This window comes from Saccostrea cucullata, unplaced genomic scaffold (assembly GCF_032062105.1).
Source record: "Saccostrea cucullata isolate Sc308-1 unplaced genomic scaffold, CSIRO_AGI_Scuc_v1 ctg3766, whole genome shotgun sequence".
NCBI lineage: Eukaryota > Metazoa > Mollusca > Bivalvia > Ostreida > Ostreidae > Saccostrea > Saccostrea cuccullata.
Window position 1 is genome coordinate 51,573 of NW_026934200.1, and position 21,370 is coordinate 72,942.

The 21,370-nt window shown below is 30.7% G+C and overlaps 2 protein-coding genes across 3 annotated transcripts in view; one reads left to right on the forward strand and one right to left on the reverse strand.

The window, feature by feature from the left end:
* The first annotated feature begins 1,980 nt into the window (after positions 1–1,980).
* Positions 1,981–15,498, forward strand: LOC134240118 (ubiquitin carboxyl-terminal hydrolase 15-like). 2 transcript variants are annotated; one of them, XM_062722228.1, is made up of 18 exons: positions 1,981–2,017; positions 2,498–2,559; positions 2,733–2,752; positions 2,854–2,937; positions 3,036–3,155; positions 3,296–3,415; positions 6,819–6,953; positions 7,124–7,180; positions 7,543–7,590; positions 8,561–8,638; positions 10,241–10,350; positions 10,462–10,553; positions 11,379–11,440; positions 11,925–11,981; positions 12,445–12,529; positions 12,600–12,679; positions 12,785–12,865; positions 14,304–15,497. In XM_062722228.1, the coding sequence occupies exons 1-18, from the start codon at positions 2,004–2,006 to the stop codon at positions 14,508–14,510; spliced, it is 1,512 nt and encodes a 503-aa protein (XP_062578212.1). In that variant the 5' UTR covers positions 1,981–2,003; the 3' UTR covers positions 14,511–15,497. The 2 variants fall into 2 exon arrangements, with proteins under 2 accessions (XP_062578212.1, XP_062578213.1); XM_062722229.1 differs by lacking the exon at positions 12,785–12,865 and having other exon boundaries at positions 14,304–15,498.
* A 207-nt stretch (positions 15,499–15,705) lies between these two features.
* Positions 15,706–21,370, reverse strand: part of LOC134240120 (uncharacterized) — a 39,614-nt gene continuing 33,949 nt past the window's right edge. The window contains exons 29-39 of the mRNA XM_062722232.1: positions 20,763–20,818; positions 20,486–20,560; positions 19,766–19,822; positions 19,341–19,456; positions 19,117–19,214; positions 17,398–17,477; positions 17,200–17,247; positions 17,033–17,108; positions 16,800–16,879; positions 16,312–16,386; positions 15,706–16,168 (exon numbers count right to left, since the gene is read on the reverse strand). Of these exons, the coding sequence (XP_062578216.1) occupies positions 15,950–16,168; positions 16,312–16,386; positions 16,800–16,879; positions 17,033–17,108; positions 17,200–17,247; positions 17,398–17,477; positions 19,117–19,214; positions 19,341–19,456; positions 19,766–19,822; positions 20,486–20,560; positions 20,763–20,818 (980 nt within the window). The 3' untranslated portion in view covers positions 15,706–15,949. The remainder of the gene's footprint in view (positions 16,169–16,311; positions 16,387–16,799; positions 16,880–17,032; positions 17,109–17,199; positions 17,248–17,397; positions 17,478–19,116; positions 19,215–19,340; positions 19,457–19,765; positions 19,823–20,485; positions 20,561–20,762; positions 20,819–21,370) is intronic.

Below are 21,370 nucleotides of genomic sequence, written 5' to 3' on the forward strand. Positions count from 1 at the left end.
TTAAATATGTATATTGGTATTCTGATGTCATCAACTGTCTCATCGTATTTGTTTGAAGAATCTTCCCACAATAAAATTTAGTACCATTTTTTTCTTTGATATTCTAAAAGAGCGAATCTTAAGAAAAATTTAAAGGGGAATATGTTGATTGAACTTAAGATTATGGAGTTTGCAAGAAAATCAAGTGAACATAAAGAATTTGCTTTTCTATGCATTTACATTTTGGGAAAGAATTGTCTCAACGTAATACTTGTGTTTAAAAATAAACCTTCTTGGACAATTCATTGTAGATTTGTCAAGCCCATTAATATCTGTAAAGAGTGAAGCTTGTTCTTTTTTCCATATAAGAGTGTTTTATTTGGATAAAAAGGGTCCATAATATTTGTTTTCTATTGATATTAGAATGACGTAAAGCAATGATACACTGTTAACAAAACTTATAATTGTTCACTCTAAAAAATGAATTTATTTAAACACTACATGATAGAATTGTATGATATTTTTTATAACAAATGATTTTTCTCAACAATTGTTAAAAGAAAATCAATTTTCACCGATGAAAACAAATGTACCGTGCAGAAGCTTCAGAATAATAATATGTACTTTGCAGCTCAGGTTTTGTGTAATAAGCATCTTTTTGTCATATTCATCGAAAAGTTTTTGCATTTTGAATTTGAATGCTTTGGATAAAATTTATCCGAACCGGAAGTGATCGGAATCTTCGTTTGAGGCCAAGGTTCCACGTCACAATCAGGTTAAAAGATTGTCACATTGTACTGAAACAGTTTTAGAAATGTTAAATCAACTTCAATGATAAGAAAACGATAAGAAATTGGTGCTCACGACCGTCTGATACCATCTCCAACAGTCTGAATCATCCTCAAAAAGGTATACGTACGTGCTAAATGCCCAAGGATATTGAGTAAAAGGCAACCGTTTGATGATGCACTGCCAAATCCTAGGATCAGAATTCATTGAACACATTTGGGATTTTTAATATGGAATATCAAGGCACACCTCCCTCCATACAATTAAAACGGTTTAGAAAGATTCATGCAGTATGTGTGGCTGTAAATTGGTCAATCTTCTTTTCAGGGGTACATGGTATCCATTAGAAAAGGACGTCATGCAGTGGTGGTCTTACTCCATAGAAATTACTTTGTGTGCATTTTCATTTTTTGAGGGTACATCGTGTCCTTGGCACTTTGCTTAAAATTCTGAAGAGACACTTACATGAAATTAAAGCAACTTCGAAATGAAATTAGTATCATTACCGGTATTCATGAATTAAAGAAATTATCTATTGTAGGCATATGTTCATAAACACTTAAAAATGTCAGATGAACACTTGTAAGTTTGGTTCAGAGTATACTAAGACAAGTATTAAGGAATTATTCATAATAGATGTTTTGTAATAAATCTTTATTTGGTTCAGCTCTGATTTCAGTACGGAGTTCATGACTAATGTTATTTGTTACATTTAACAAAACAAAGTTGTAAGGACTAAACATTGCAAGGACCAAGGCTGATGATTTTTTAAATATCCACTACCATTGGCAGAGTTTAAATACCAATTCTAAATCAAGTGTGCTTTTGATAGGTAATTTTAATGTTTTCTAAGTAGTATAGTCTACTTTCGCTTTCGCTCTCACTGTTCGTAGAAAAGTTCTATACCACTTGCTATTCACAAATAGAGGTAAGGTACTTAATTTATGTAAATAAAAGATATGATATGATATTAACTTTTTTTTAAAAAAAGAAAAGAGATCTTTTCTGATAACTACCGTAAAACAAAGAAATCAAGTGACTAAAAACACATATATGCTATACACATATGCTGCTTAGCAACGTTAATGTGAATATTTAGATTCCATTTTTTTTCAAAACTCAAAAGAGAAAAACAGTTATTTATATCAAATACAATAGTATATGATGTATATCTCTTCACATGAATTATGACAATTTCATTTTTCATTTTTTATAGGTTCGTAGAATTAACCAAGATGTCAAATGAAAGGTAGAACTATTATACATTAATGTGTTTATTTTTTAAATTCTTTTGTTAAGAAAGACGGAAATTGTACCTAAAAGACTAGGTTATTGAAAAATATTGGATAAATCAAAGTAATCCCTATAGCTGCTTAGCCAACTTTGAACAATTAATTTCCTTAACAAATCAGCGTATGTGAAGTTAAAGAAATATGTGTTAAACATTTTATTTATTTGAACATAGTTCTAGAGATCTTTCAGATAATTTTTTCGGGTCATGATTTCCTTTAATTTGCCAAATGTAATAGTTTACATTTGGTAGATAAATCTGTTTTATAAATTGTTTTATTGTTAACTAGCTTTTTATTCAAAACACAAGTTAAAGATTTCATGTCAATGACAAGATCAAGCAATGATGTTTATTTGAGTTTGAGAAGTTGAAGTCTATGATCAATATTTCGTAATATAAAAGGTGTCATTTAGATAAAATTTTAATAATCATCTCCAGACCTCCGAAGTACCGTCGAGGTTTACAGATTCGTCAACAGTTTCAAAGGTTACATTTAAATGGTAGGAAACCAATTTTTCTATTCATTTTCAAAATACTAGGGGAAAAAATCAAAATTAAAATTTTTTTTTTGATAAACTAGGCTTCAAATAATATAACTGTTGAACGTCAAATTTACCTTAAATTAATGATGCTGTAAAATATGTTTTTACTGATACATTTCTTTTTATTTAAGATATTGACACAACCCTAAAGGTAAAGAAAAAAAAAACCTTCATTGCTTTTGGACCTAAAAAGGAATAAGTATATATACTTAGTCGTTCTTTTAGGTTATATATGCATGTATATTGTTGTAGATAGGCATCGATCAGGGTAGTAAAAGTGCAAATCATAGTACTGACTATTCAAACCAATCCAAGAGAGATATAAAAAATGAACAAGTATTTTTATTCAGCATTATATCAGGGACAAACTTGCGTATACATTGGAAGTTGAAATAAATGAGACCCCTTGTTCTTGTAACTACTCTTTTGTTCAGGAACGTACAACAAAAATATCAAACGGAAAGCAAGATATAAAGAAGCCATGCCACGAGGGTACTTCTTTTCTTCCAAATGTATACAGCACTGACAGAGATTTCCGGACATACAGTCGACAGGTAATATGAAAATTTACCAGTAAATTGACTTTTAATTTTGATCTGTCGTTCACTAAATTCTAAGCTATGTCAAATTATGGAAAGCGAACGCTTGATTTCCTCACAGTAATGTTTAACATTATTTTTTTCAAACAAAATAGTGGGTTAATAATAGAAGACAAAACTATGAAACAAGTTCCATTAAGAAAGAAGATACAACAGTTTATCAAGCAAATCAGACCCAAGTAGAACGACAGAACACCAAAGAAGAAACGATCCATGTATGTGTTATTTTTCAAGATATATTTACAGATCTTAAATATTTCTTAACAAATGAAACGTTTATAAAGATGATTTTCACGATTTCACGAAAGAAGATATTTTATATGAAGAGAAACATTACAACTCTACGGAAGCCCATTAGTGCCAACCTGTATATATAAAGGAAAAGCAATATATAAAAGCAAACCTAGATATATAAAGGAAATGCGATATATATAAACAGAATTTGGATATATATAAAGGAAATTCTATATATATAAACAAAACTTGGATATATATAAAGAAAATGCAATATATATAAACTAACTTGGATATATGTAAAAGAAATGCGATATTTATAACAAAACCTCGATATATATAAAGAGAAATGCGAAATATATAAACAAAACTTCGATATATATAAAGAGAATTGCGATATATATAAAGAGAAAATTTTCCACTGCGTGACCTGTAGCGCTCGGCTGTCCATCAATATCTTATACAGATTAACTCCTGGCAGGGGGAAATCAGTTATACAGTACTCATGTATAACTTTCCCAGAATCGGCAAAATGTTGCTATTTAATAGTGTTTATTTGTTTGTACATGCATATATCAATGAACTGTAATTGTAACATTACTTAATATAATGCACTTAATTGAAAAAAAGTATATGTATCTTTTTTTTCTGTGCATTTATTAGCTTTACATGTATTTTGATCAACTGCGTTTTACAACCTACCTTGTTTACTGTTTTACAAAAACTTAGCCGTATTACCTTTGGTTTCACAACCGATAATTTATGAAATTAATGTTTAACGTGGAGTTCTTTTCTAATAGCCCTAATTCATTTAAATTCATTATGAAATGATTTACTAGTATGTTTATTGATTGTAATTTAAAAAAAAAAAAGAATCACAATTGGAATGGGAGAGAGGGGAGCGGTGAAGGTACCCACTTCCTTTGTATGTGATGGAAGAAACGACAGGTATCCCAAACGGAAAAAAATTTTTAACAAACTACTATTAAACTATCAACAAACTACCGACAAACTATATTTTTGTGGTTTGTTAAAGTAGTTTGATAGTATAGCATTTAATGAACCACTAACAAACCACTTTTTCTAAAAATAGCTGCAGTGGTTTGTTAGTCTTTCATTTCTGGTGATTGTGATTTCTTTATAGTTTGTTAGACTTGGTATCTTGCAACAGTGTTTTATTAGTATAGCATTGGCATCTAATTACATGGGAAATTACTTTACAGATGTGTTTAGGGTTGAATTATCTAGAATTGTTGAAGTTTCCAAGAACAGCTTAATCTTTACATCTGATGTTATAGCTATTTGCGCCAATTTTCAAACCACCAAGCAGGTCAGAAACAAAGGAACTGGTGAAGGGACATTCAAATTGTTAGTATCATTCTATAAGATCCCTGACTGGAAAAAGCAGCAATTAACATTATTAAAAGATGGATCTGGATACAGAAGAGGTATTTAATGCATGTCATCAAGTTCCGTTTTACCTAAAATAAGGCTGGACTACAGTAACCTTCTGTGAATGTGGATGCGAATGCTTTTTACTACCTTTGGATTTTTACTTATTTTCAGATTGACCTAATTAATTCCTATACTAGTTTAGACCAGTTATGCATTGGATTATGGGAAGTAATTACTTGAAAATAAGACAAAAAAGATGTCTTTCAAAGTTGCAATGAGGCCAGAAAAAGGAAATATTGCAGCATTTTCCATGCCAGATGAAGCAGGGAATATTTAAATGTCAGCTTGATCAACAACATTTTTTTGGTGAAAAATACTATGAAGATGTACACAACATGAAGGAGAATATGTGATAAGTACATGGACATTGACTTGGAATTGCATCTCCTAAACAAAAGGGAACATGTTGGAATGTTGCACTTGCATTAGCTAAACTAGTGAATCCTGGAATTTAAATAGTCTCTGAAACAAGACTTGTTGAATATTTCAAAATGTGATTGTTTTAGGTGTTTTCAAAGACTTGTGGATTTGTAAAGGAAAATTCAAATCTAGTGTTTTGCTGATGGATTTGTTACCAGTGATTTATTAGTAGTTTGTTAGAGTGGTTTGATAGTAGTTTGTTAGCGTGGTTTGATAGTAGTTTGTTAGAATGGTTTGATAGTAGTTTGTAAGAGTGGTTTGATAGTAGTTTGTAAGAGTGGTTTGATAGTAGTTTGTAAGAATGGTTTGATAGTAGTTTGTTAGAGTGGTTTGATAGTAGTTTGTTAAGAGAGGTTTGATAGTAGTTTGTTAGAGTATAGTTTGTTAGCTCATTTGCATGTGATTTGCTATACTATTAAACTACTTTCAAACCATAGTGGTTTGTTAGTAATTTGTTACAGTAGTTTGTTTGCCCTTTTTTTCCGTATGGGTACGATTACTGTAATAATTTTAAGGTCTTTGGTATGAAAAAAATATCAAGTATTTGGAAATTATTAAAGAGAAACTAGTAAGTGCATGCACATTTACAAAAAAATTAAACTGCGGATTTTTGTCCCACGTCGTAAATTTAGTCGATTTGAAATTTTCCACACATCATATTAAAACATAGTAAAACGTTAAAGAACTTATAAAACATAATAAAACACAATAATATTTTTGCACCGAATTTCAATTGAAAAGTCCCAACGTCATTTAGTGCTATGTAATATACATTTTAAGAAGAAAAGTCTGTCTTTGGTGTCATTCTGCCCAACACGTTCGAAACGAAAAAAAAACAGCACTTTTTTAGATTTAGTTTTTATCATCCTAATTATCAAGATACACAAATAAAGAAAACATAGCACACTGTATACCATCCTGAAACAGCCACATCAACTGATTGCAATCAAAACATTTGATCGGGAGCCGCTTATCATTCGTTGGCGAAGTCTCTGTTGTAATGAAGGTCATTAAACATGTTAAAGGCCAGGCGATGGAAAGTTTTCTCTTTATATATATCGAAGTTTTGTTTATACATTTCGCATTGCTCTATAATATATATCGAGGTTTTGTTTATATATATATATATATTTATATATATATATATATATATATATATATATATATATATATATATATATATATATATCGCATTTCCTTTATATATATCGAAGTTTTGTTTATATATATAGCATTTCCTTTATATATCGAGTTTTTTCAAATATATATTGCATTTCCTTTATATATCGAAGTTTGCTTTTATATATTGCTTTTCCTTTATATATACAGGTTGGCACTAATGGGCTTCCGTACAACTCGACATATATGAAATTAAAATATTATTTGAACTGTATTTCTACATGAAGCTGCTTCTTAAATTGGAGAAGTTAAAGTAATTCAACTCATGATTGCATTTGCAACCCATTTTTTTTTATATAAAAAAAATTACTTCTATATTTCTTCTTTTAGGCACGTGCATATCATACCAGTACCTTTATTGATAGAGTTGGTAGAGGCACAATATCCAATTTTAGTAATAACTTGCAGCAGGATAGAATTTCAAAAGATTGTGAGGAGTTTAAAAAACCCGAAACTCTTACAAAGGTACATGTAAATATAATCTATGTATTCTTTAATTATATATGTAAAAATAAGTGTAATATAAACGATTTCCCGAAAAGGAAGATTTGATCATTTTAAGTTACTTAAATTATCGCATATTTATGATTGGTAAATGTTTATTAAATTTATAAGCATATGCATTAATCTTACAGGAACAACCTATAATCACAAACACAAAGGGACAAATGAAAGGAAGAAAAACACCACAAGTATATATGCTTTATCAAAGTTTGGCTAGAGATATGTTTAGAAAATAAAATGAGTTCAGTTTTAAGAAACTGCGACAATTAAGTTGTTTATCTAATTTAGTTCACTCGGATATTTCAAAACTTATATTTAGTCCTCAGTCTATAAAGATGTATGAGATATACTCACAAGAAAAAAGGACAATCCACTGTCACGAAATGTCCTTTAATCAAATAAAGTCTGAGATTGGGGAATGATCATGTAAAACTGCAGATAGGGTCATAGAGACAATAACAATGAAAATCACATGTATCTTAATTTATAGAGCATAATATTCAATATGTTCTCTATATCATTGAAATCAAAATATTATTTCTTTTGAAAGGGTTTGCCAAACATTGGAAACACATGCTACGCTAATTCCCTCCTACAGGTAAGCATATTTGCAACATTTATTTCTGTATTGAGTTTTTATTGATTGATTATTTTATTCATTTGTTTATTCATTTTAGCTCACCTGAGCCCAAGGCTCAAGTGAGCTTTTCTGATCACACATTTTCCGTCGTCCGTCCGTCCGTCTGTCTGTCCGTCTGTAAGCTTTTCACATTTTCGACTTCTTCTAAAGAACCACTGGGCCAATTTTGACCAAACCTGGTTCAAAGCATCCTTGGGTAAAGGGAAATTTAAATTGTTAAAATAAAGCGCCAAGTTACCTCACAAAGGGAGATAATCAAGAAAACACAAAAATAGGGTGGGGTCATTGTGAATCAAAGTTTTACAGAAAAATATGTAGGAAAAATCTTTGAAAATCTTCCTCTCATGAACCACTGGGCCAGAAAAGCTGAAACTTATGTGGAAGCATCCTGGTAAATTGTAGATTCTAAATTGTTTAAGTCATGACCCCCTGGGGAAGGGCGGGGCAACAATTGGGAATCAAAATTTTACATAGAAATATGTAGAAAAATCTTTGAAAATCTTCTCAAGAACCACTGGGCCAGAAAAGCTGAAACTTATGTGGAAGCATCCTGGGGTAGTGTAGATTCTAAATTGTTCAAATCATGACCCCCGGGGGAAGGGCGGGGCCATAATTGGGAATCAAAGTTTTGCACAAGAACCACTGGGCCAGAAATGCTGAAACGTATGTATATAGAAGGATCCTGGGGTAGTGTAGATTTCAAAATGTCTGAATTATGATCAGTTGGGTAGGATGGGAATGCATTATGTATTACAAGGCGGAAATCTGGTAAAGAACAGAATAGTCAAAGCTTCTCAGGTGAGCGATGTGGCCCATGGGCCTATTGTTTATGTGATACTTTGCAAAGTTTATGCAAAGGAGAGAAAACAAAGTTGTGGACACGTATAAATATTTATGTTTAAGACAGGCATGGAATAAATGATTTCAGGTACTGAGTCAGACTCCAGATTTATTCGAGAAAGTATTACTATGTGCTGAGAATAGTTCACCTATGTATAATTTGAAGGTAAATAGCATGTTTTTTTAGGGATACATTGAAAATAGAGTTTAAAATACAACATACATACATTTACAATTCAATACAATTCAACTTTATGTCAAAGATTGCTGAACTAGTCTTCACAACAAGACATCTATTTGATAGCTATAGCAGGAAATAGAGATATATTTTACATACGAAAAGTTGGATTGTATTTCAAAGCTAGTATCTGATTTAAAGACTGAACGTTTACTTATTTTATAACAGCAGACTTGAAATATGAAGTTTTGAAATCTACACCTTTAGTGCAATTCCCAAGCATTTACAGTCGCCTGCTTGGTGAAGTGGTTCGAGCGTCTGCTCTTGAGTCGCGGATAAAGGGGTCAGTCCTTACGACGCGGATTCAAATCCCACTGTGGGACGTGGAAACCGGTCCTTCGGATGAGGCCGTATAAACCAAGACACCATGTCGCACTACACTGTAGGTGCTGGCATGAAAAAGATTCCTCCCTGTTCTGAGTGCCGAGAATAGGTTCTCCACCACAAAGTGGTGGTGCCTCCATATGAGTGAAAAATTCTCGAGAGGAACGTTAAACAACATAAAATCAATTAACCAATCCAGCATTTACACAACACACTATAGTGTATTTATGCAGAAATATACACTAATTAAACCATAGAATTAAAAAAAAAAATAACCCATTAGTAGAAATAAACATTTTTATCGTGTGCAAAGCGTGGCAGAAAACTGTGATTGTCCATCTTGTGCAGAGTATAAGCACTTTACACGACTTAATACCACAGTTCATCGTTTTAAACCAATTATATTGGAAATGTGCATAAATACACAAAAGATTACAAACAGCAAGAATATGAATTGTAATGTTTTGTTTCTAAATAATCATGTTTTTAATCAGTTATTTACTGCCTTGATTCAAACGTACACAGTATCAGTTTTAATAGTTAATCCATGGATTAAGCTTTCGGAAACAATCAAATATTTTATTCAGAAAACCATTTACATAAATGATTGTCCTTGTTTTGTAATATATTAATGTGTCCCTTCCTTTTTACAATATAAAGTTTTGTCTAAATTTAAAAGATGTCAATGGCTTTCTCTGACCGTGTTGTCAATTTTATCCCTATTATATATACAGTCAAGTTGTCAAACATTTAACTTCATCCATATTTTTAAACTGATTACATCATAACTAAATGTTACTCTTGTCAGTCGCCCTTGTGACTCAGTGGTTAACGCGTCTGCTTTAGAGTCGTGTTGTAAGTTGCTGATCCTTACGTCGCGGGTTCGAATCCCACTGTGGGTCTTCAGGTGAGACCAAACAATTTAAGGTCCCGTTTCGCAGTAGGTGTTGCGTATTGCTAAATGGCCCGATGTGTCGAGCATAGGAAAAAAAATTGTAAAAATCTCCACAAGCAAGTTGTGACTCTTCATGATTGAAAAATTCGGAAGAAGGACATTTAACAAAATAGAACAAAAAAGAAAGAAACAAAGAAACACAGAATCATTTTTTTAGTATTAAGAATGTAAAATTTAGCATCTGGTTGTATTTCTATATATTGATGATAACAAACATTTACATTGCTTTTTGTCCATCTTCTTCTTTTCAGAAATCTCATGTCACAAATACATTCTGTAACCTTTTACGTTCAATGAATTCGTCCAACCGAAGCCCAAAGTCATTTACAATAGCAGCATTTATGGACATGGTTTCTAAAAGGTATTTTACACTCACTGAATACACTAAAATAGTAAAATTTCAAATAAGATGAATTATAATTATTTATAAAGTCTTAAACTGCACTTTTAATTCCATCTGTTTTGTTTCAAGAGATAGAGAATTCAGCATCGGGTACCAGAACGATTGTCATTCCTTCTTCCTAACACTATTAAGCGAACTACATGATGAAAACCCAGGAAAAGGTATAATAATTGATAACTGTTGAGGAGCAAACTTGAGAACGTCCCTACAAAATAAAGGACTTAAGGACATTCATAATATTTTCCAAATCTATTTCATTTTCAAAGACTTAGGAGAAAAAAATCAAAGAATTATCCACTTTTCTAAGCTTGTAAGATGATATCAAGTGTACCCTAAAGAAAAAAAAATGTGTGTATCATCCGTCCTTAAAATGTTTTTTGGATAAAAGAAAAAAGACAATACAGAAAAAGAATTTTAATTTTAAAGTTAATTGTAGAAAAATTATATGAAACCTATACCTATCACTAAACGTTGATATACTTTAGCAATACGTTTTACATTTTGAATAAACATAAATGTATGTTAAACACTTTGAAGACACATGATTTACTTTCGTGGTATCTTTGACAAAATAATTAATTTACTGCTAAATATATTTTTGCTAACAAAAGGTAGAACAGTGTTATAATACGTCACATTGCGGAATGATATCGTTTTTTTTTTTTTTTTGGCTTTTCCTATTGATTGAATTTTGTGGATTACAAATCCTTTCAGCAGTGAAATTTGTTCAATAGGAAACTTGTTTTGTGATTTGGAATATATTTACAAATTGTAAACTCGATTGTGATGGTACGTACTACATGTAAAAAGAACATAAATTTCTTCCTCGTGGGCAATTAATTCCTCATGAAAGCAACTTCTACCCCTTTTGAAGATACACAATGCGTATACAGTGTACGTATTCCCTTATAGATCTTTAAAATATTAAAGACCAAACGTCATGTTAGAAATAAAAGAATAAAATAATTTTTTATCTTTTATTTTAGATCTGGCACGAATATTTGAAATGGAAATGGTTGACGAGTTTACATTTGACTCCTGTACACACGTATGTATATTCAAAATATTGATTATTAAATTATGATTTTATTCATTGTTCATTTAATAAGGAATGCATCTATGAATTTTAAATCTTTGTTTTTTGATATAATAAGTTTCATGTCAGTGCATTATTTATTATCTGTATTTTTGTCAAACTGATGCGTGGTATTTTTAATAATAAAGTATGTAATAAATATTCGATTTCCACATCACTTACTGTATCAGCGTGCAATCTATATATAGTATATAAGCCCTCGGGCTTCTTGTCTTCTGGCAGATATTTTAAGTCTCCGGCTGATACAAGGTGTGAAAAATATTATATTTATAATATCTATTTATATTGATCGATAATACAATGATCAAGAGTACATGTAATAATTTGAAACTGCACAATTTGCAAGTTTTTAATATTTGCTAAGCTCATAAGATATTTTTATCAAAATGTTAAATTCGAGAAGAAAATGATGACATAAAATATCTGTTGCTTGTAGAGAGACGTGACTGACACGCAGATCATGAGAAGCCTGACTATACCTTCTGGATCTCCCGTAAGTGTAAATCAGTCGTCCAAACATATAACAGGGGCTTTGAAAACACCATATTTTTGCATTTCCATTATATATGTATGGCATATAAAGTACACAATATTTGTTTATACCATTACATATATAAAAGAAATAATAATTTATCGTATTTCCGGGTGGAATTTTCATGTGATTATTTTATTTCTTTGTTAGATACATCTTTGATATTAAGGGGTTTTTTTTGTTCATTTAGAATGTTTCATTTTCCTTCATTCTAACATACTTTTGCAATTTAGGTAAATATATGGACAGTTTAATGTATAAAGACTCCTGTATTTAAAACTGATCGAAAGATCAATATCAAAATAAGTTAAGGATTTCAAATTGCTTTCAAATCTTGATAAGGCACTATACCTGGTATATACATGTATGTATACATATCATGTTTATTTAGCTAACGAATAAGATAATTTTCCGATTTTTTCAGTGTGTTGAAGACGGGTTGTTAGATTTGTTGTACGAGGAGGTTTTTGATGAATCTGAAGTTCCTTGCAGGGATTGCAATTTGATAGGTAAATCCAAATGTTAAAGAGAAATTAACAGAATTTGATAGAAAAAATTAATGTACGATTAAAATTTTAGGGTACGGTAAAACGAGAAAGGCTATGAAGTTTTGTCATCTACCACGTGCCATCGTTCTTCAACTAGGATGCTTTCAGGAGGTGTGATTTTTTAAAAGAATATTTTTTATATTCTTCTCTTTTTAAAAACAATTAGGTATTTCATATCTGCTATTGTACTGCAATTTAACTTGTTAAAATTTACAGATGAGTTATGGAAACAACCTCCATATTGCCAAGTCCTATAAAAGAATTGGATTTAGTAAAGATCTTAGAGTTCCACAATCGGTATAGTAATACAAATTCTTACAGATAGTCTCGGGTGATTAGAAATTGTAAATAAATAGCAAATTTGCTGAATGGAAAACAGAATCTTAAACAAATATGATAAACAAATACAAAACTACAATACCTATCATTCATTATCTACTGATGAAACTAGTGACATGTACGAGGGATGTTCAATAAATAATAAGCTGGCCTCCATAGCATACAAAATAGAAATCATATGACATTAAGCCTGACTTTCTCCCATGATTGAATCTATGTGATATGAATATGTGACCACTTTTATACACATAGTTTCATTGTGAGAAGCTGAAAAATAAGGGCTATTCGAGACAATGCATTATAAAAGAATGATAAAGAATTAGCAAACTAGAGTGAAAATAAACGCTTCATGAAAGCTGCTGTTAAACTCGTTAAAGATCCAAAGAAATATATACTGAAATATGTGAAATTTAAAACAACCAATGTTTGTTTTATGGAAACATCAGCAAGTGGATTTCAATAAATACATATGATATAATGGGCATCAAAAATGGGTACTGTCATTAGCGACAAAGACATACCACAACCAATGTACTGTTATTATTTTTTAAAAAAATTGTTATCAAAAAAAGAAAAATGTAGATATTTGTTTGAAATTCAAACAGATATTGAAACGTGAATCCAATGCTTTAAACCCTCATATAAAATTGACAATAAGATGCACTTGAAAAAATCAGCCAAGGTCTGAGAAGAGCAAAGAATTGCAAAAGCGCAAAACATTTTTATATGCCATTTCCTTAAAAATTAGTAATCTCTTTGTTCAATTCTTATTCGGGAGGCAGTTCAATATCTGCAAAAGTCTAAAAAGCAATTCTTTTGCAAAAATTCGGAAGGTTTATGAGAGGATTGAACTAGATTCAAGAATTCACGACATTTTTTTTACAGCGTCCAAACCCACACATTATAAAGAGTAAATTGGAGTTTTTGGGAAAAACAAAATGTAATGTTTTGTCACATCAACAATATTCGCCAGATCTTTCATCATTTGATTTGTTTCATTTTCTAAACTTGAAAAAAAAAACATCTTTAAGAACGAAGGAACAAGGTCAGGAAATCATAGGATCTGCCACATTCCAGTATACGAAGAGCCATTCTCAAAAATTTATTCTAAAAACAATCATAAATTGGATAAAAATGCAGCGAACATGTGTTTTATTTAAAAGAGAGTTTTTAAGTGAAATCATTAAGGGTAAATCATTTAAAAGCGCTTTTTGTTTCTTTCCGGGCACCGTGGACATTATTTATTGAACAGCCTTTGTAATTCAGTTTATCCAAGGGGACAAGTTGTAGCAGACTTTGCACAAATACATAGTAGTAGAAAGTTTTAAAAATCTTAAAATGTCAAGCACAAGAATTCAATTTGATGGACAGTAGGTTGACCTTTTCTTAATTTCAGAGTGGAAGGCCTGCAACATATCATCTGTATGGAGTTGTTAATCACCATGGCTCAACATACGGTGGCCATTATACGGCATATGTGAAACATCTATCGAATCTTGACGGAGGCCAATGGTACAGTTGTAATGACAGTCAAGTACGAAGTTCGAGTTTGTCGGAAGCTTTGGGGTCTAGTGATGCCTATCTGCTATTTTATAAATTGTAAAAAAAGCTTTAAACACAAGTCTATTATTTTTATGGAACATTTTAAAGGAGCAGTGAATCTCATATTAATATAATCATATTTATTTTGAATTCCGATTTTAAAGGGCTTTTAGTTTAAATTTGTTCTCCTTTTCAATATTTAAATGAAAAGGCTGGTTTTGATAGTTTTAGATTTCAGAAAAAAACGGTGCTTATAAATTTTATATCATCATACATGTGCAGGTTTGATTGTCTAATGCAAATGAATTTTTCAAATTTAATTCGGTATATTTTTATTCTAAATGGAATGAATAAGCTAAAATTACATGGTGCAGTTGCATAATATTGCTATATATATTTTTCATAATAAACGGCCGAATTAAAGATGATTGATGTGTAAATGACATTTTTGTTCATAACAATATTTGGATGTAGATGTGTAGCCCTTCGTTTTGCCTAGTGGCTATTGAGAATACAGACGGATAGACAGCAATACAGAAAGACGGATGTCGGTCAAAATGTGAGAAAAAAAGTCCACTTGGCTCAAAAAAAAAAAAAGATAAAAGCATACACAACGAATTATTGTTCGCAATTGATGATAAACCTTTATATAAACTATTTAATTTTAGAAGTAGTATACTATAAACCAACTTGTATTCGCGACTTTGTTTAACGATTTTGGGGTAGACTAGTTTGAGACGATTGATTTTCGAGATCAATCCTCTTTGGATCTGTTTTTAGACACAGAGATTTTAAGGACCGGTTTGCAGCGAGATATATTCGACGAGGCATGCTTGTATCGCGAATATGTCTCGCACTTGATTAATAACTTGTTTACAGTATTCTTAATATGTATAGTATGAACATGAATATTGGAATATTCGGTTAATATATATATGTTTGAGCAATACAGGACAAAATATTTTAAGTAGAAATAAGCGTTGAAGTAACAATGATTCCTACAGGAATTGATAAATATTTTCCTTCTTTATTTTCAAAAAGTGATAAACTTAGTAACACAAGTTATGCTTACATGCTCTCAGAGATTCACGCTTTCACATTCTGATTTTAAACAAGAATGAATTATGTAATAAAATCATTATCAATGAAATGCAGAATTCCATTAAAAAAATGCTTGTGTTAATATTGTTTATTATTCAGAAATATATACGCATTTTTAAGACTTAAGATTTTTATTAAGATCTAAAGAGCATGACTGCTAACATTTGAAGTTTTCTTAACTTTTTTCTGTTTTTCTGTTTTTTGTTTTTTTTTTGTTTGTTTTTGTTTTTTTTTTTTTTTTTTTTTTTTTTTTTGTTATCTCCGTGTTTTTCTCTTAATAGACAAAAAAGGGCAAAACACATCTGATACACTAACGCAAATGAACAACTGGTGTTTTCATTCTTAAAACAAGATATAAAACAGAAAGGTAAAACACAGTCAATGAGTTACAATCAAAATTTAAACTGCAGAGTCGCACTTCTCATAAAACAGCAAATAGGCGTCGCTTTGTAAAACATCCTGCACCCGAACTTGAGAAACAAAGGAGTCATCGCATTTATCGAACATGGACGTGTGCCGTCTTCTTACATAGCAAATATAATGTCCACTGCTATCACTTCCGTGATGCACAACAACTCCATACAATTTGTAGGAGTCAATGTCTTCTTTTTTGATCTTCTTTAAAAAGATATTGTCACTGATCACAGTTTATTTTTTGAAAAGAAATACATGTATAAAGTATAAATAATCAAGTTTTTATAACCATGCATTTAACTAAAATTGAACGATGTATTTTATTCTTAATTCTATTGACACATTACCTTAAAAACATCAATATCCAGGGATTCCTTCAGTGTTTCGTGAAAAATCGTCTTACTTGTTCTCCAACCTGTAGACTAAAACATATATCGAGTGTTACAGAGGTCAACTTACTTCACAAAGAATTTGTTCAGACATACCGGTACAAGTAATACGATGATTTAGCCACTAGAAAAATATAAGTTTAAATGAGCCAACAACCTAAAGTGAATATTGTACTTCAAATGTGCCTTATTCATCGCATTGATTGAAAACACAGCAAAAATAGAGGTTCATTACATGAATAAGTGATACAAAGTCCTGAAGCAGTCAATCCCAACTGAAATGTTTACATTTATTAAACTCCTTACAAAACGCATTTAGAGGATTTTTTTATTCGATTATTCTTGATATTTCGGGTAGGGAGTAAAATAATAAAATGACTGTAATGTAAAGAGTAAATGAGAACATAAATATGATGCCAAATTTTTCTATTACATTACATACTCACATCAGCTGACTTATTCAGTTGTAAAACAAGAACATCTGGATATCTACTGATTTCTAGTCGCTTACAAACACGTGTTGAACCTAAAAAGGGTAAGTAATTCATATGGAATAAATTAAAGATTAAAAACCGTTCTGATGATATTTTAACCTCCCGTTACTTACCACTGAAATTAAAGAAAATAACCACAAAAGATTCAAAATGAAAACAAACAAAAAACGAAAGGACATATTTACCACAATTGGAACAAGGAAAAATATCCATTTCTTCCTCCTCAAGGAACCCTAACAAACTCTGTTCAACATTTGCTTCCTATTAACCATGTTCAAAATAGTGTTAATTAGAGCAATTGTTTGCTGCACTATATATCAGAATAAGTTATCTGCATATTTTTGTCATTTACCTTTGGTAATGGCAAACTAAGAAAATCACTCTCACTGAAACTCTCTTCCTGTAGAAAATGAATTATACTTATTAACACTTATTTAGTAAGTACATTTTAACAATTTAGCTATTTAACTAGTAAATATCTATTTATAATCGTTGCATATATTGTATGCACCATCTGATGTAGTAACAATTAACTAAAAAAAACTCATACCTGTTTGCAATCTTTACAGCAAAATTTGTCAAGCAACTGTCCTTTAAATACGTTCAGTGGGTTTTTCATCTGTTGGTATCCTAGAAACGAAAGAGGCAGTAGCTGAAATATAAGTGCATTTTTGCACAATATAATTGTAAGTATGCATATTGGAAGGAACATGATAGAAGCTGTGATAAAGTCATACAAGGATTTGTAGTATATTTATAGTAATAAATCCTAGCTTTTTCTTGTGGCTTTGAACAAATGTCTTCAATATGTTTACTGCTGCTTTGCCTAAAAATACATATCACTGAAGAATGAAACATGTATAAACTATAATTATAATGTCGATTTCAGTTTTAACATGACCTAATGGAAACTGACACAGGAATCAGATGTTTCGAATTTCCAATCATCTTCAATGTAAAACTTGAGACACGTATATTAATGTACATTTATGTCGTTAAAATATCATATATCTCAGATGTTAATCCAGTATTCTAGACCTTTGGCCATCTCTTTCTAAAACAAAAACTAATAGATGATCCTCTTTATTTCAAGACCTTATCTTCGATCCATCGATCCGATGCTTTCTAAGTTAAATTGCAATCATCGCAACAAATAACAGTTTCGACTGATAAACATACAGACAGGACATAACCATGCAGTTTGTTCATACGAAAGTTTCTAGTTATGTGTACGTAAATTATTGTTGTCAGGAGACGTGGATTCTCCATTAAAACAAATGGGGATGAGTGTTCATTGAGCTGAACCGATCATAAGGTTTGCTAATAAACGCGCTCTAAATTCCTACAATTACGTACATTTACTCATGATAAATTTTCAGAGTTTATCCTTATAGTTCACGATATTTAAAGAAGAAATTATGGAATCTCAAATATATTGTAAGATAACACAAATAAAAGGATTTCTAATTGTAAATTGATTAACATATTTAGAGGCTAAGAAAACAATAGTTATCGAGACATTAGGAGAAAATGTCATTTTTTACTTGATGGCACTTTCGTTCTTCCTTTTATTTCGATACAATGTAAACAGTACTTTGTGTGAAAAATCGTGCCCTATCAAAACAGATACAATGTATAACATATTACCTGTAATTTCATATCATGTGAATTATCATTGAATCCAAGGATAATTTTATCAAGATTCTGTTACTTTTAAGGACAGATGATACATACAAAAAATGAATAAATGGATCAGTATATATTTTATTGAAATAATGTCATTGCAAATGATGCAAATAGCAATAATAAATTTCTAGAATATAAAGAAATTTAAAACCTTTCGTGATGTTTAAAAGTCTGCCTAACTTAAACCATCCTTATTAATATATAGAAATATTTTTCAATCAAATCCTTTTTTTGCAAAACTTTGAATAAATAAACAAAAACTACGCGGTGCAACTTATTCATTTTACTCATTCAAACATGACCCAAGTTTTTATTTTCAAGATTTGACACAAGTTTGTTGTATCATCTGTTCTTAAATGGATTGTTTTCCAAAGTTATATGGGTCTCAAATATCAACTTGTATGAGGACCATTTTTAGGAATTGAAAGATTCTTGAATCATATTCCAGTGCTTGAAAGGATAATTTTCCTCGAAATAAAATTCAAATTTTAGATCTATTTTGAAGTATTTGTTGTCAGATAATTTTAAGCGTTAGTATCCTTGTTTCTTTTTAAATTGTGGACAAGAGATTTCATAATTATACCTTTTCCTTCTTTTTCATATTCATCATTTATTCCATTCAACACAGTTGTCAGAAAGGAAAGTGTGTCCTCCTGTTGATACTCTCTGTATCCTGAATTGCTTTAAAATAATTAAAAGCACAAGTATTTCCCTTCCTACATTCAAATTAACACATGCTTCTCAGGTATAATATAAAAATATATAATATAATAAGGTATAATATATGACATGCATATATATACTAACGCTATGTTGAATAGATGGTGAAAATGACGCAAAAGTTCAAGCATCTCTCTGCCACCAGTTGTCTGACTTCGTATACACACTAATATTTCTTTCAGAAGAAATACCCAGCTTTTATTCTGAAACAGACAAAATTAAAAAAAAAATGCATTACATTATTATTTCATTTATTTATTTTTTTGCGTTGAATAGATAAAATAAAATGAATTAGATAAATGGAATCTTTAAACATATTGTGGTTGAATATGATTTTAATTACCACTATTTAATTGTGTTTTTTTAAATACATATTTCTTTTGTAGAGAACCAAAACGATCGCTGGATAATATCATATCTAACCACAAACTGACGGAATTATTTCGGGAATTTGTATTGAAATGATAGTGAAATTTGCTGTTTAGTGTAAGGGGAAAAAATCAAATAAGTACCTTTGTTTTACACATGTCGAGTAACCATTCGAAAAATCTGGGGGTTTCCGAAAGGATCTGAAAGTTACAAATATATAACATCGACTTAGAAAGTAATCATAGAAACCTAAGCTGGTTTCTTTTCGTACAAAAAAAACCCAACAACAAGTATATCCAGACGCTTCTGATTTGAACATATAAGAAAGGTAGAGAAAAGTAAAAAACTTGGACTTGAAACTTTGCAACAGAATAGAATTACATGTACGTATGCTAATGTAGTCTTGTTGAATGTGTGTCAATAAAACCAAACTGTAGGAGGAGTAGCTTCTCTTGTTGTTTGACGTCCCTCTCAATCATTTTTCACACATATGGATATGCCACCATTTGCCGGTGAAGAGACGTAAGTGTTTTACTTGTGATTGGCACTTATTGCCATTGAGCAGTGTGGGATCTTTTTCGTGCCAGCACCTGCTGCCACATGGCACCTCGGTTTAAAGGGTCTTATCTTAAAGACCGGTCTCTACGTCCCTCAGTTGGATTCAAACCCACAACGTAAGGATCAAGTCCTTACTTAGACAGACAGGGAGCTAGACAGACAGACGGTCGGACGACGAGCACCTTACTTATGCATAAGCCCTTTTGGTCTCTGACCAGAAGAGATAAAAAGAACAATTTAAAATTTAATGTATATTTTTGCAATGTAGGAAAAATATTATCCAATATTTATATTTTTCAGCATACCTGTAAAATACTATTTCGATAGCAGGAAAATGCTATGTTGCTTAGTCCTTTCGATGTTCCATATGAAGAATTTGCCTTCAATTTAATTTTATCAAATAAAGTGGATACATGTATAAGAGAGTTTTATGCACTGTTTAAGATATCAAAATGTTTTATAGTTAACAATTTTGCCAGCAAAGAAAAGTTCAAAGTACGAAAGAATTGAAAAAATATTAATACAATTTAAAACTATATTTTGCATCTCTCATTGTCTTTTACGGGAAAAGAACTATCTTACCAACACTCGTTTGATGATATTAGTGTTCTTTCTCTCATCAGGTATATCCGAACTTTCTGTAAAAAAAAAAAAAGAAATCAAAATAAATTTTACAAGAATAATTATCAAATGCATATATTTCGAGATTCACTGAACATCAGTATAAGATTTGCCTATTGGGAAAAGTTCTAGAATCGAAGACTTGTCGTAAGTGCACGATGATTCTCTTACAGGTTTTTTTTCTGGTAATTACACAGGCATAGTTTTTAAATTAAACTTGTATTTTTTTCTCGGGATGACAGAGCTGCAATGCTGCTATAGCACTACAGAAAATATATGACAAATCCCTATATATGTCTTTTACAAAATATAACCCCAAAAAATCACTTACGTATTGAACTTTTTACTTATCTTTATAAAATTAATATCTGGCCCCAAGACCATAAACTGAGAATGGACTTAAGTTAAAATTTAGATTTTTGAATAATTTAATTATTTCTTAACGAAAATGGTTTAAAACTTTGAAATTTATTCAATATTTGAATACAAACATAAATTGAAATTTTGTTTCATTATGAATTTTTTTTTCAAAAGTTATACTGATTAGAAAATTTGACTCAAGTCTATTC

What these genes read in the sequence shown, in the direction of transcription:
- LOC134240118 (XM_062722228.1), top strand. An exon ending in AAGGAAGAAAAACACCACAA is followed by an intron (nt 7,181 to 7,542) that starts GTATATATGCTT and finishes TTCTTTTGAAAG; the next exon opens with GGTTTGCCAAACATTGGAAA. An exon ending in CTATACCTTCTGGATCTCCC is followed by an intron (nt 11,982 to 12,444) that starts GTAAGTGTAAAT and finishes CGATTTTTTCAG; the next exon opens with TGTGTTGAAGACGGGTTGTT.